This window comes from Gymnoscopelus braueri, assembly GCF_963280865.1.
Source record: "Gymnoscopelus braueri genome assembly, chromosome: 7".
NCBI lineage: Eukaryota > Metazoa > Chordata > Actinopteri > Myctophiformes > Myctophidae > Gymnoscopelus > Gymnoscopelus braueri.
The window spans coordinates 48,802,272-48,817,553 of record NC_137608.1 but is presented as its reverse complement, the minus strand read 5'-3'; the positions used below and the strand labels follow the sequence as shown (position 1 = coordinate 48,817,553).

Here is a 15,282-nt window from a genome sequence, read left to right as displayed (position 1 = left end):
TTTACAAGCAAAACGTCTTTATTAACGTTGAATTCAAAAATCCAAAATAATAACTTAGGTAAGGCTGATTGAAAGGCAGGCAGGCTGGCAGGCAGGCGGTAGGCGTGGAGGTACAGGATCTGAGACAGGGAGACAAGGAGTTAGAGATTTGCCAAAAATAGGAAAAAACTGAGGAGCTGAGGCACAGGTCTTTACCGGTCGACAACTGAATAATCTGGCAAGGGCTGGAGTCCAGAGCCAGGGCTTTTATCTGCTGGGCTTGATGAGCAGATCACTCCCAGGTGAGCAGGCAGCTCCACAGCCCGATGATGGAATTGGAAGGTAACGCCCAGGCAGGCCATCCCCACGCCCACACAGCACACACCAGACATAGGAAAAAAGGAAAAAAGGAGAAAACAGCCAGCCCATAACACATACAATATATATGTCTATGAATTGAATACCAAGGCCCTCATTGGAAACAAGTCCGCAAGGACTTTCATGGACGGACCTGTTTAAATGTAACTGTGCTGTTTTACATTTTTTGCCTTATAAAATATTAAATCAATAAAAAAAAAACAGTGTTAAATAGCTCTATATTGTGAATGGGCACTCTCTCTTGATTGGCTGAAATTGGCAACCCACCTGCAGTGACATTTAAGAGAACATGAGGAACAATTATGTTTTCTCATTCCTTTACTGATATTGTGACATTCCATTCAAAACCAAGCAAATTAAAGCCAAAATCTAACATCTGAACTTCAAACCATTCATGATCAGGGGCCCAGATCCCAGGGGGGAAGGAACGGATAGAAACACAACAGTGGAGCTGAAAAACGGAAAGATAAATAATCATCTCAGACCACCCTAGAGGGTTTAGGTCCACACATCACCTCAGACCACCCTAGAGGACCAGGTCCACCCATCACCTCAGACCACCCTAGACGGTTTAGGTCCACACATCACCTCAGACCACCCTAGAGGGTTTAGGTCCACACATCACAGGGAAATAGTGATGTCATGATGATCGTAACACATTAATTATCACACATTATAAATGATTACGTAATAATAAATGACTTATGGTCAATTATAAAATAATAAAACCTTTTTCACAACCATGGTTGACTGACTTCCATTCAGATGGATATTAATATTATATATGTTATGAAGAACTCTTATGAAGAACTCTGATTGTGTGTGTGATCATTTATTTAATGTTTCAATATAGTGTAGAACCGAAATATTATGTTTGTGTTTTCTGACGACAGAAACTATACAAAGTAATTTGATGAACCGCCCACACTAATTGGGACTCTAAACCCTGACCTTTAACCTCACATAAACTATGTCTATAAACCTAACTTTAACCCTAACCTTAACCTCACCTCAAAACCACGTCGACCTGGGCGAAACACCGGGAAAAGACAGAAATTATCGTTAGCCTTAGCTAGCCAATTAGCATTTTTAATTGTTTAAAGGACACATTAGTGAAAAAGGTTGATGATGTCATCATTGTGCTGCTGTTATGAGTATTTAAAAGCTGAATGGACACACATGTATTTCCTCCTCTCTTCACCAGGGGCAGTGATGACTCTCTGCTTCTCAGAAAACACACCCAGGTGTTCTGTGAAAAGACAATAAACCATTAAGAATCAGAATGTATTAACTGTGTGAACATGTTAACACTTTAGAATAACCTTTCCTTATAATAGTAAATCAAATATTCCCAAATTATTAGTTAATGTGTTATTCATAACTTGTTAAATGTGTGTTAATGGTTAAAGATTTAATAATTTAAAACTATGCTATAAATGGTTAATAGATCATGAACAATTTATTAGTAAGGTTAGGGTTAAGGTTAGGTTCATAGACATAGTTCATGTAAGGTTAAAGGTCAGGGTTTAGGGTTAAGGTTAGGTTTGTAGACATAGTCTATGTGAGGTTAAAGGAAGTGAACCTGGGTGTGTGGGAGGAGTCTAAAGATTGTCATTGGTTGTCGGCACCAGAATACGACCTGATAGAAGAAGAAGAGAGACAGTTAATACACACAAACAAATGAATTCTATGTACTGTATTGTGTGTATTTCTCCATAAAATGCATAAATGTACACACAATAACACAATAACATTCAGTCATCAGAGCTAATGTGAACATTTGACTCTTATTTAGGACTAAATGTAACACTGATGTATTAAAGCTAAATGTGACAACATAGAACACACTTTGACCTCTAACTAGGTCGTCTAAACTAGTCTAAACCGGTTAAGGTTCTAAACCAATATAAACCAGTTTAGGTTGTGGCTTTACATGTTTGTTTGTTTGCATTTCTGTGAGGGTTCCACATGTCATGTGATCCTCTGTTGATCTGACCTCATTTCTTCCACTGGTAGTATAATAATTAATGAAACATGTTAATTAAACATGTTAATCACCTAGTTTCTTCCACTGGTAGTGTATTTTTCAATTAAACATGTTAATTAAACATGTTAATCACCTCGTTTCTTCCACTGGAAGTAGATGAATCCAGACAGGAACAAGACCAGACCAAGAACCAGACCTGATGCTCCCATGGCCACCTTGTTCTTCACTGACTCTGGCATGGAGTCATCTGACAATACAATACAAACATCATATCATATCATATCATATCATATCATATCATATCATATCATATCATATCATATGATCGTATATTATTACAGTAGATTAAAACACCTTGTTCTTCACAGACTCTGACATGGAGTCATCTGACAATAAGCTACAACAACCAAACACAATAAACAAATATAGCTGCAAGCAGCAATAAGCGGGTTCGAGGGATGAAGAGAGAGAGAGAGAGAGAGAGAGAGAGAGAGAGAGAGAGAGAGAGAGAGAGAGAGAGAGAGAGAGAGAGAGAGAGAGAGAGAGAGAGAGGCAGGCACAATGAGAGAGAGAGAGAGAGAGAGAGAGAGAGAGAGAGAGAGAGAGAGAGAGAGAGAGAGAGAGAGAGAGAGAGAGAGAGAGAGAGAGAGAAATTGGGGTTTTAACCAAGGACCTACAGACTTGCAGGTAGACAATGTACTGACTATTGGATAGACATTGGATAGACAGAATTGGATTTCATGTGTGGTAAGTTATCATACAGCATGGATTGCTTATTATATATCTACAAGCTCATAACGCGTCACATTGTAGATCGGCTCTATGTGGTTACTGTAGGTGTTGTATTAATAATTAAATCTGCAAAGTAACAAGTAACTAAAGCTGTCATATGCATTAATTGTAGTAGAGTAGGAGTAACAAAAATGGAAAGTAAAGTAAAAGTACCTCAAAATTGTACTGTGCCTTGTAAACACTTGTATTGGTACTTGAGTAAATGTACATAGTTACTTTTCATTACCATTGAGGAGCCAATGACTGACAGGCTAGGTACCACCAGGTGCACTGATTGCTAGAGTCTTGAGGGACATGGGTTGATACTAATGGTCTTAACTCAAAATGTATATATCACACAGCTTAGATTGTTTGATTAAATAGGAGTGTGATGTAAAAAAAAATCTGTAGTTCATCAAATGTCAATGTATATTGTTTCTTGTGTCTGGGTAGCTCAGTTGGAAGAGCTATTGACTCTGAACCGCAAGGTCATGGGATAGAATCCTGGCAAAAGCAACATGGGATCGAATCCTGGCAAAAGCAACACAGCATATGAGTAATTTAGTTCCCTGGTGTATAGAGCATTGTTACAGGTATAGTCTTAATTGTTTGTTAATGTGCTACCCTTTAAATGGCCATGGCCAATAACGTGGCATTGGGCGCTTAAAGTTAAATATTTGAAAAACTACACATTATTTCAAAGAAAAAGCCACCAGGCCACTAATGAGTTGTGACAGGTGTGATTGGTGATGAGTGAGAGCAGGTGAGAGGGGTGGATCCAATCCATGGGAATAGGGGGAAGGTTGCTGACTAGATGACTCTTTTCTACAGCCACCCTCACTAACCTTAACCTCAGTAAAACAACGACCTAACCTCAAGAAACACTATTTGTAAAACTAATAATTCTAAATGATGATCACCTCAAAACATTGTTGAGGACAGGGCTCGAAGCAGTGACCTATGAATTCACAGGCTGCCTCTCTTCTCATTGAGCTAGAAATATGGCCTCCCTGATAGTGTCTGTTGATATCTATAGGTTTTTCCGTCCGTTATGAACCAAGCCTCTGTTTCACTAACTACTCTAGATCACTGGTTCACAAAACATTTACCAATAAAGATTTTTGTCTCCTCGGAATGGAATCTAGTGAAATAGTCGATCTACAAGCTCACAAGTATTTTCACAAGAAAGTATGTCATACATAAAAAACATCTACTCTCAAAAAAGCGTTTCATGTTATATTTTTTAAATTGCACATGTCTGAATCAACAGGGTCATGTTTCGTACAATGCAATTTGAATGTAAACTGTAATGAGTGGGGTTTGAACCGGGGACCTTCGGAACAAGAGGCTAACACTTTACTGATTGAGCTATTCAAGCCACAACCTTAGACAGTGAAAAAGGAGAACCCAACAAAAAACTAAATGGGGGATGAAGTATGTCATACATTGAAAATAACTATATTTAAATAAGCATTTCATTTTATATTTAACAATTGCACATTTATTTATTGATACAGTCATGTGCAATGCAATTGAGATGAAGTCTGCATGAGGTGAGACTCGAACCAGCTACCCTGTGTTGCAAGGCATAGGGGTTTACCAATCAGCCATTGGACCAACAGACCTGAACCGGTGAAAAAGGAGTTCACATAGATGACACAGTTTCACGCAAATTGCTCATAAATCCTGGGTTTAAATGTTTTTCAAACTGCTCAATATGGCGGAAAATCTAAGGGCGGAGCTTACTGGTCAAAGTGATAGATGTGTTCCTCATGAGTCAAGGCACATGTGTAAGCAAGTTTCATGGCTGTCGGCCAAACGAGGCATGACTTTTACCTGTCTGAAGTTTGCATTTTCAAAAAATTGATATAGCGCCCCCCTTTGGCCAATTGGAGTAAGATTGGTTTCAGTGATAATTGGAATGACCCTCTAGATTACTGCAAAGTTTCAAACAAATGTGAGTCTGCATGTATGTGTTAGGGGCAGACAAATAATTTTCATAAAACTGCAATATTCATTGGCTCATTAAAGCTTAATGTTTTCATTTATGGAAAATCAGCCACTGACGTTTTGTCGGCATAGGTCCAAAGTACATGTGTAGAACGTTTCGTGCGGATTGCTCAAAAGATCCCAGGAGGAGATAGATTTTTACTGTTTTTCATATAATTCAAAATGGTGGGAAATCTAAAGGTCAGATGACAAAAGTCAGAGTATGAAGTTGTTAGGCATGAGGAGACACATGTGTGTATTGAAGTTTCATGGCTGTAGGTCAAACAGGGCATGAGTTGTACCTGTTCAAAGTCAATTGAGTGAAATAGCGCCACCCTTTGGTCGATGGTTGTGAGTTTCGTTTCTTAGCCGTTTGGCATAGCCCTCTACCATATTGCCGAGTTTCGTAAAAAGTTACCACACGGTTAGGCCAGAACTGAAAAAACGGCGGAAGAAGAAAGCCAACCATTTCAAAGCGGTTTCGGGCCTGATAGGCCTCGAACCCTCAATAAACAGACGACACAGTCATTGTGAGTCTGTTCAGTAATAATGAGTCCAACCCTATTGGTCCAGTCCTTGAGGAGTTTGTCACCTGATGTGACATGTCCTTCTTAGAGCTAAATACATCCAAAACAAAGGATATGATGATAGATTTTAGAAGACATGAATCAACCTTTTACTATGATGATTATAAACCAGGCTGTGGAATGTGCAGAAAGTATCTTGGGACAGAGTCATAGACTCAGAACTGTGAGGCAGTTTTGTAAAAAAGAACATCAGCGCTTGTTCTGTCTTAGAAAACTGTCTTGTTTTCACATTGATAAAGCCATGATGACTCTTTGATCTGTTTTTATCAAATCAATCTGGTCTTTAATCTGCTTTCATCAAATCAATCTGGTCTTTTATCTGTTTTTATCAAATCAATCTGGTCTTTTATCTGTTTTTATCAAATAAATCTGGTCTTTTATCAGCTTTTATCAAATCAATCTGGTCTTTAATCAGCAAATCAATAAGCTCATAGCGCGACACCGAGTGCCGCGCTATGAGCTTGTAGATCTGCTATTTTTGAAAAATCTTGAACATTTGCACAAATGTTTGAATATAATTTATAATTTATTTTTTTTAGACAACATTTTTAACTCAAACATTTTCTTCTGGAACAACATATTTTGATGGGGATCAGCGGCCAAAAACATATCAATTTGGGTGTCCTTGACAAGAAAATGTTTTAGCACCACTGATTTTTTCAGAAAAATTAAGAAATATGTTGAGAGACATTTGACAGTTACAAATGTTTGCTTTAGAAATAAATGTATTCAAAGATTTGCACAAATGTTCACGATTTTTCAAAAATAGCAGATCTACAAGCTCATAGTGCGGCACTCGGTGCCGCGCTATGAGCTTTTATATCTGCTATTTTGACAGTAGATTACACTAGATTACAGTAACTGACCCCAGTCCATCTTGATAGGCGCGGTCAGGCTGGGATGTTCCACCATGCATGTGATCTTCTCTCCTGATCTGTAATACAAACACACACACACACACACACACATGCACACACGCACACACGCACTGGTAGTACCAGTAGAGGTGTCTATTAGTTGTGTATTTCTATCCTAATCTCACGTCTTGAGCACGGTGTAGGTATTAAGGGCACAGCACTGGAATGGTTTAGGTCTTATGTCACTGGGAGAAGCTTCACAGTAAACATTGGTGGCTCCACGTCATCCTCTGCCCCCCTCCTTTCTGTAGTCCCCCAGGGTTCAATATTGGGGCCCATACTTTTTGCACTGTATTTATTTCCCTTAGGATCAATTTTAAGACAGCATGGCATGTCCTACCATTTTTATGCGGATGACTCCCAAATATACTTTCCCATAAAGCGAAACAGCACTACCCCTGTGAGTCAGCTACTAAAATGTCTTGCTGATATTAAAGCCTGGATGTCCTTAAATCTTTTAAACTTAAATTAAAACAAAACAGAAATGATTATCTTTAGACCCAGTGCTGCAACAAATCCTTCCGATTTAGACCTGGTACCTTATCTGAAACCCACTGTAACCAACTTAGGCGTAAAAATGGACAGCGACTTTTTAATGGACAAGCAAATAAACTCTGTTTTAAAATCAGCTTTCTTCCAACTTAGGATTTTATCAAAGGTTAAGCCTTTTTTATCGTTAGTTGATTTTGAAAAAGTTATTCATGCTTTTATCACCACCCGCCTTGACTACTGCAATGCACTTTATTTGGGGGTTAGCCAGAGTGGCCTCCACAGATTACAGCTGGTGCAAAATGCAAACATTACCCCTGTTCTCTCCACACTCCATTGGCTCCCTGTGCGTTTTAGGATTACTTTTAAGATTTTATTGTTTGTTTTTAAATCTCGTCATGGGTTAGCTCCATCATATATCTCTGACCTTCTCAAACCTTATGTCCGCACACGATCATTGAGATCAGCAGATAAATTACTACTTGTGGTCCCTAGATCCAAATTGGTTCATAGGGGGGATCGAGCCTTCTCCGTAGCTGCCCCGAAGCTCTGGAATCAACTTCCCCTCTACATCAAACAGGCTCCCTCTCTTTCGTTTTTAAAACACGTCTTAAAACACTTTTTTATTCTCAAGCTTTTAATCCGGAGTGAGTTTTAATTTAAGCTTGAGTTTTTCCCCTTTTTTTAAAGCTATATTTTAACCCTTTATGCCTATTTCTGTTTTTATTGCTGTATTATGACTGTGAGTTATTGTGATTACTGTTTTTTTTTTTTTTGTTCATTTTTTGTGAAGCACTTTGGTCAACACTGTTGTTTTAAATGTGCTCTATAAATAAATTGGATTGGATTGGATTGGATATGTATAGGTGTCTGTTAGGTGTGTACCTGGGTGTGTACTCCAGGTAGGAGTGGTACTGGTAGTACCAGTCTCCATCAGACAGCTCATCAGTAGAGGAGAGACCAGAGGTCAAAGGTTCTTGACCTATCCACCAGGTCACCAGGATCACTTTAGGATAGAAGTCGTAGCTGCTGCACCTCAACATGTGAGTGTGTTCACCACGACGAGGGGGAGTCTCTGACTTCAGTCTCACTTTGGGCTCCACTCCTAAAAAAGATGATGATGATTATTATTATTATTATATTTATTATTATATACCAGTCATAGGAACATGTCATTATAATTAACAATTGTATATCATCCAAATGCGATCCAAATGATCCAGAAAGCCGCAACACACTTGGTCTTCAAACAGACAAAATGTTCACATTTCCCGGCTCTCACCCGTTTTCCTCTCTCTCCTCTGGCTCCCAGTTGCTGCCCTCACAGAGGTATGACACCCCATATCTTCAAGACTCTACTCCCTTCTCTAAAACACCCTGGTCAACGCTCCACACGTCCTAGACTCTTCTCCCTTCTCTAAAACACACTGGACAACGCTCCACACGTCCTAGACTCTTCTCCCTTCTCTAAAACACCCTGGTCAACGCTCCACACGTCCTAGACTCTTCTCCCTTCTTTAAAACACCCTGGACAACGCTCCACACATCCTAGACTCTTCTTTCTTCTCTAAAACACCCTGGTCAACGCTCCACACGTCCTAGACTCTTCTCCCTTCTCTAAAACACCCTGGTCAACGCTCCACACGTCCTAGACTCTTCTCCCTTCTCTAAAACACCCTGGTCAACGCTCCACACGTCCTAGACTCTTCTCCCTTCTCTAAAACACCCTGGTCAACGCTCCACACGTCCTAGACTCTTCTCCCTTCTCTAAAACACACTGGACAACGCTCCACACGTCTTAGATTCTTCTCCCTTCTCTAAAACACCCTGGTCAACGCTCCACACGTCCTAGACTCTTCTCCCTTCTCTAAAACACCCTGGACAACGCTCCACACATCCTAGACTCTTCTTTCTTCTCTAAAACACCCTGGACAACGCTCCACACGTCTGAAACTCTTCTCCCTTCCTTCTTATGCAAAGGTTAAAATGTAATTTAGATATCATGTTATGTAGACAGATGCCAGGTTCATTGTAGACCTGGCATCCTATAGTTTGGATAGTTTCAATGTACATATATATATATTTTTTTGTTTGATATTATAGTGTTTAGACTGATGATATAGGTTCTTGGTTTACCTATGATCCTAGATTACTATTTCTATGCATTTGATGTATTACCTTGTGTTTTCCTTACTTACTGTAAATCACTCTGGATTAAGAGCTTCTGATAAATGCCTACATTGCAATTGTAAGTGTCAATGTTTGGCCACCAGATGGCACCAGATAATAACATTTCATAGAGTACTGTAGATTCTACAATAGTCTACAGTTTTCTACAAAGTAGAATTCATTAATATAATGTAATTTAAACATATTAAATAATTCATAGTTACACAGTGCTTTACATAAACAACAATAAACCAAGCAATATCATGTAATGAAAATAGTTCAAACGAACTAGAGTAGAAACAAACAAAACAATATATAAATACACATAATCCTGCTAAATATTACTAAAGTGATTAAAAACATACAACACAAACTAGTAAAGACAATAATTAAAATATAAAATCAGGTGGTGAAATGAAGTGTATAGAGGTGTGTTTTAGCCTGCATGGTTCTTTTTAAAGTTCATTTAAAAACATTAATCCTGGTGTCTCTGTTTTAGGCAGGTCATTATATGAGGGTGAAAACACTCAGAAATAGATCTATATGTTTCATTTATACTCGGTGTACGATGGTGACACCACATGTTGTGAGCTTGTAGATCTGCTATTTCCACTGCGTGATGACTGGCGGTCTCTCCGGTAGGAGACTCAAAGAGTCTCCTTTGAGTCTCCTACCGGATACATTAGCATCTTTCCACCGGTAATCAAATTATTGTCTCAGGAATGAGACAAAAACTAAAAAATCTCCATGAATTCAAGGCTTCATGGGGTTTAATTGATAGAAAATAAGTCATTTTTGGGGTGAACTACTCCTTTAAGTGTTAAAGAGGATCTGAAATGTTTGTCAGCAGATTAAGTAATGTTTTATAATCATTATCAGATCAATATTAACACCATTAATCATCTCTGAATAGAATCATGTGATTTCATGTTATAGTTTATGAGGTGATGAGTGTTGAGTGCTGCTCTGAGATCAGCTCACCTCTCTTGTTCAGAACAGCAGAGTAGTAGATCTCAATGTTGTGTTTGCAGAATCTCTCTCGTGATGCTCTGAACACAGCCAGTACTCTAGGATCTTTATTCCAGCGCTCTGCGTTCTTCACACCAAACTCAGTGTATCCAACAAACTGATCTACTCTACTGTCCCACCTGAGGAACTCATCACCATCGAAATTATATGACTGTATGAACTGTATGTCCTTCAGCTCACTGGAGTTAAACACACAGCGGGAAGCCTGATAGAACACATATCCATCTGGAAATAGACAATCAAAAATGTCATTAATGTTCAGTTTTATTATCATCTGTATCATATCAACACTTGGCTAACTGCCCCCCATCGGCCAAATAGGTCACTATAAAGTCTAAATTAGGTTCAGGATGTGAAATCTGGCATTAAAATGTGTTGAATGTATATTGAATATCTTAAATACAATGAGATGGAACTACCAGTTAAGTTTTTTCTCTCTATGTGTCCAGATGTCTAGCATGGCTGAGTAAACAAGGACTCTGTCTGTCTGTCTGTCTGTCTGTCTGTCTGTCTGTCTGTCTGTCTGTCTGTCTGTCTGTCTGTCTGTCTGTCTGTCTGTCTGTCTGTCTGTCTGTCTGTCTGTCTGTCTGTCTGTCAGACCCCATCATGTATTTCCAGGATAACCCCTTTCTTTGTACCTTTCTTTGTACCTGATCTGCTATTTGAAAATAGCAGATCTACAAGCCAGTACGAGCTTGTAGATCTGCTATTTTCAAACATTTTAGTACTTTTATTTTTGGTACTTTAAGTAAATATTGATGCCAATACTTTTGTACTTTCACTCAAGTAAATTTTGAATTCCGGACTTTTACTTGTAACAGAGTAATAATAATAATAATAATGGATTTTATTTATAACGCACTTTACATTTGCAAGAAATCTCAAAGTGCTTACAGAAGGCAAAATTTAAAACAGAAACATCACAGAAACATCACTGTTTACTTCATACTTCATTGATACTTTTACTTAAGTAAAACATTTGAGTATTTTCCCCACCACTGACTCAGTCAGCAAACAAGGTAAATAGTCACATAAGTAGAGAGTAGAAAGAACAATGTAGAGCCTCAAAGAAACTATAGGATACCAGGTCAATCATTATAACAATCAGCTGAGTTATATTAAACAAATAAAAGTCATCATTTATACTGTAATTAAAGCCTGCAAACCTAAATGAAAACACTAAACTGTTGCTTTTGAATTTAAATTGCAATATTTTATATAACCCCCAAATGTATCAAATAAATCATCATTCAATTCAAATAATTGAATGAGTGCATTGTCTTCTGGGGGGTCCCCAGATAACTTTCTTGGGGGTCCCCAGATGATTAGCTTAATAGGTAACATTGTTTTCTCACTCAACAGTAAACAAACCAACATACAGTATAAATGGATACAGGGTATCTGCACATTTATAAAGTGACAATTTAATGACTTTTAAGACTTTTTTAATAGCAAATTGGCCAAATTGTCAAATGAATAAGAGAGAGGCTTACTTTGTGAAAATAACCGTTCTACAAGCACACAAAAATATGATTATTTTGGGAGGTCCCCAGTTAAATAGGATTATTTTGGGGGGGTCCCCAGTTTAAACATGACAATTTTGGGGGGTCCCCAGTTCAAATAGGATTATTTTGGGGGGTCTCCAGTTCAAATTTTGGATTAATTTTGTGATAGGCCACACCCACAGCTTCAAACCAACCCCCCAAGGTGATAAGCCACGCCCACCCCCAGCCAACAGCAGATCTACAAGCTCATAGCGCGGCACCCGGTGAGATAGATAGCTTTTTTTGTATTAATCAATAAATGAAACAACCGTAAAATAATATTAACGACACACTCTACCATCCTTCAGTGGTGGAAAAAGTACTCAAATCTTTTACTTAAGTAAAAGTATCAAAAATTGCAATATAGAGAAATACTCTGTTACAATTAAAAGTCCGGAATTCAAAATGTACTTGAATAAAAGTACAAAAGTATTTGCATCAAAATGTACTTAAAGTACCAAAAGTAAAAATACTCATTATACAAAATGTCCCATTTCAAGTTTTGAAATGTATAAAATCTTTTGAAAATAGCAGATCTACAAGCTCACAATGCATCAAATCGTGATTAGTGACGCATTGTGAGCTTGTAGATCGGCCTATATACTGTAGCCTACTTAAGTACAATTTTGAGGCATTTGTACTTTACTCAAGTATTTCCAATTTTCAATACTTTTACTTCTACTCCACTACATCTCAGAGGCCAATATTGTACTTTTACTCCACTACAATTATTTGAAAACTTTAGTTACTAGTTACATTGTAGATTTTGATTATCATTACAAAACATACAGTAACCACTTCAGCCCTATGTGTGACCTGTAGTGTAGGTGTTAAGCCACGTGCGCGTGACGTCTTTAAAATAGTGTCCCACCAGAGATAGATTCACCAAATCAACACTGGATACGCTTCCTCAGATGGTTTTTGGATGGTATACGCTTTAAAAAAAAAAAATCTTTACAGTATACTACGTATATAGTGTAACACGGTAGAACACACCACTGCATCTACATAGTTGTACCATCTACACCTCACCTACAGCTCAGGCTGTACAGAGCCGATACTAATGCATAGATTTGTAAAAAAATTATAAAAATAAAGCACCTTGAGCACATATTCATGTTTACTAGAAATACATATTATTTAGAAAATATTTCACCATAAATGCTTAATATACATGTTTAAACATTTTCATTAATGTTAAATATATTCAACCGTTTTAGTTAATAACTAATGTGTTCATAGTATTCATGTACCTTTCACTGGTGGTTTCTTCAAGGCAGTGCGAGTGTTGTCCAGGCTGGCTTTGCAGACCGCCTGATTATCCAAAGCTCTTCCATAAGCTCCCGGGTAGGTCATTGGATGTACAAACTGAGGCTGAGGAAACACCGCCTTCCCTTTGTTGAAGTCTGCGTACACCATCACTTCACCATCCAGTGCAAACATCCACTCTTTATATGAGTCTTTAACTGTGTCTGAACAGCCAGTGAGTTGAATGTTCTCATGGAACACTGAAAATAAAACAAATATGAAATTAAATTCAACAACAAACTTCTTCACAGTGACAATAACACATAATCATCATGTTAAACAATCATGTTTGCAGTGGTGGAAAAAGTACTCAAATATTTTACTTAAAGGACGACTTCACCACTTTTCAACATATCTTCATATAATAGGTCCTCACTAATGCTCATGATAAAATGGTACAATTTTTTTCTAATCAGTCTGTGTCTCAGAGGAGGGCTGTAGACAGTTCAGAAACCCGTCTACCAGTGACATCATCGATGGGCAATCCAAGCTAATAGAAACTGCAGGCTTTGTATTCCTGGAAAGTTGCAATGCAATAATAGATCCCATTGTTCTCGCCTTAATAAAAATCGGAATAATGTGTGTGTGTGTGTGTGTGCGTGTGCGTGTGCGTGTGCGTGTGCGTGTGCGTGTGCGTGTGCGTGCGTGTGTGTGTGTGTGTGTGGGTATGTGAGTGTGTGTGTTATTTGTTTGTATTGTGCATTGTTCATATTTAATTTGATATAATAAAAGTATATATAAATGTATATATTATATAATAACATATATATAATGTACTTACTTCCTGGGATGGCTTTGACATGAAGTACAGAGGAGAGGATGAGGAGGGTGGCTGTAATCTTCATCATCACTGATGAAAACAGAACTGAATTTAATAGATGAGAATAAACAGATGTGAATAAACAGATGAGAATAAACAGATGAGAATAAACAGATCAGAATAAACAGATGTTTACTGAAAGAGATGTTCTGTAGTTTAGAAGAATCAGCCAATCAGATTAAAGATATGATGTTACATCATCTGTTTCCAAGAAGACGACAGTCTGGATTATTGCACGTATCATGAACAGTATAGCTGCTGATTATGCACCTTATGTCTCCTCATGTACATGCTGTACCTTATGCATCTTATGTCTAACCTCATGTACATACTGTACCTTGTGTCTAACCTCTTATACATACAGTATGCACATATCTTTGTTTAATTCATCTTTTATTCTCTCCTTGCCGCCCCCCCCCCCCCCCCCCCCGTCTTCTTTTCTTTCTCTTTCTGAAAATAACTAAAATGGAGCTGCACAAAAAATTATTTGACCCACTTCTTTACACCTTTAATCTGTGATGTGACAATAAAGATGATTCTGATTATGTTGAACAGGAACACAACATTATTTCCAATTCCATAGTGGAAAATAATACCAGTCAGAGTTCCATAGCTTTTGTCTCCCCATCCCGACAAAATCTTGCACCCCTACTGACAGAGGCTAAAATTGCTTGTCTGTGCGTGCGTGCGTGCGTGCGTGCGTGCGTGCGTGCGTGCGTGCGTGCGTGCGTGCGTGCGTGCGTGCGTGCGTGCGTGCGTGCGTGTGTGTATGTGTATGTGTGTTTGTGTTTGTGTGTGTGTGTTCAGCGTCACTGGTAAAATGCTGTTCAGGTTCATTAAACATCAATCCAAGCCTCATTACATCTCACTGCTGAAACCATCAAATGTCTTTAAAAACACACTGGTCATGTGATCAAAGTGTGTGTGTGTGTGTGTGTGTGTGTGTGTGTGTGTGTGTGTGTGTGTGTGTGTGTGTGTGTGTGTGTGTGTGTGTGTGTGTGTGTGTGTGTGTGTGTGTGTGTGTGTGTGTGTGTGTGTGTGTGTGCGTGCGTGTGCGTGTGCGTGCGTGTGTCATTTGTTTGTATTGTGCATCGTTCTTATTTGGTTTTATATAATAACAGTAGATATAAATGTATTTATTATATAATAACATAAATATAATGTACTTACTTCCTGGTATTGCTTTGACATGAAGTACAGAGGAGAGGATGAGGAGGGTGGCTGATCAAAACTGAACTGAATTTAATAGATGAGAATAAACAGATGAGAATAAACATATCAGAATAAACAGATCAGAATAAACAGATGTTTACTG

The 15,282-nt window shown here is 38.3% G+C and overlaps 1 protein-coding gene across 3 annotated transcripts; it reads right to left on the bottom strand.

Moving 5' to 3' along the window:
* LOC308087949 (H-2 class II histocompatibility antigen, E-S beta chain-like) lies at positions 1-15,282 on the bottom strand. Of its 3 annotated transcripts, none has more exons than XM_080432204.1 (10): positions 15,138-15,282; positions 13,929-14,012; positions 13,093-13,347; positions 10,248-10,520; positions 7,983-8,202; positions 6,558-6,679; positions 2,478-2,591; positions 1,940-1,996; positions 196-1,606; positions 1-119 (listed from the first exon to the last, which is right to left on the bottom strand). In XM_080432204.1, exons 2-8 carry the CDS (start codon positions 13,993-13,995, stop codon positions 1,959-1,961), a joined length of 1,089 nt encoding a protein of 362 aa, XP_080288330.1. In that variant the 5' UTR covers positions 13,996-14,012; positions 15,138-15,282; the 3' UTR covers positions 1-119; positions 196-1,606; positions 1,940-1,958. The 3 variants fall into 3 exon arrangements, with proteins under 3 accessions (XP_080288330.1, XP_080288332.1, XP_080288331.1); XM_080432206.1 differs by having other exon boundaries at positions 6,558-6,625; XM_080432205.1 differs by having other exon boundaries at positions 7,983-8,199.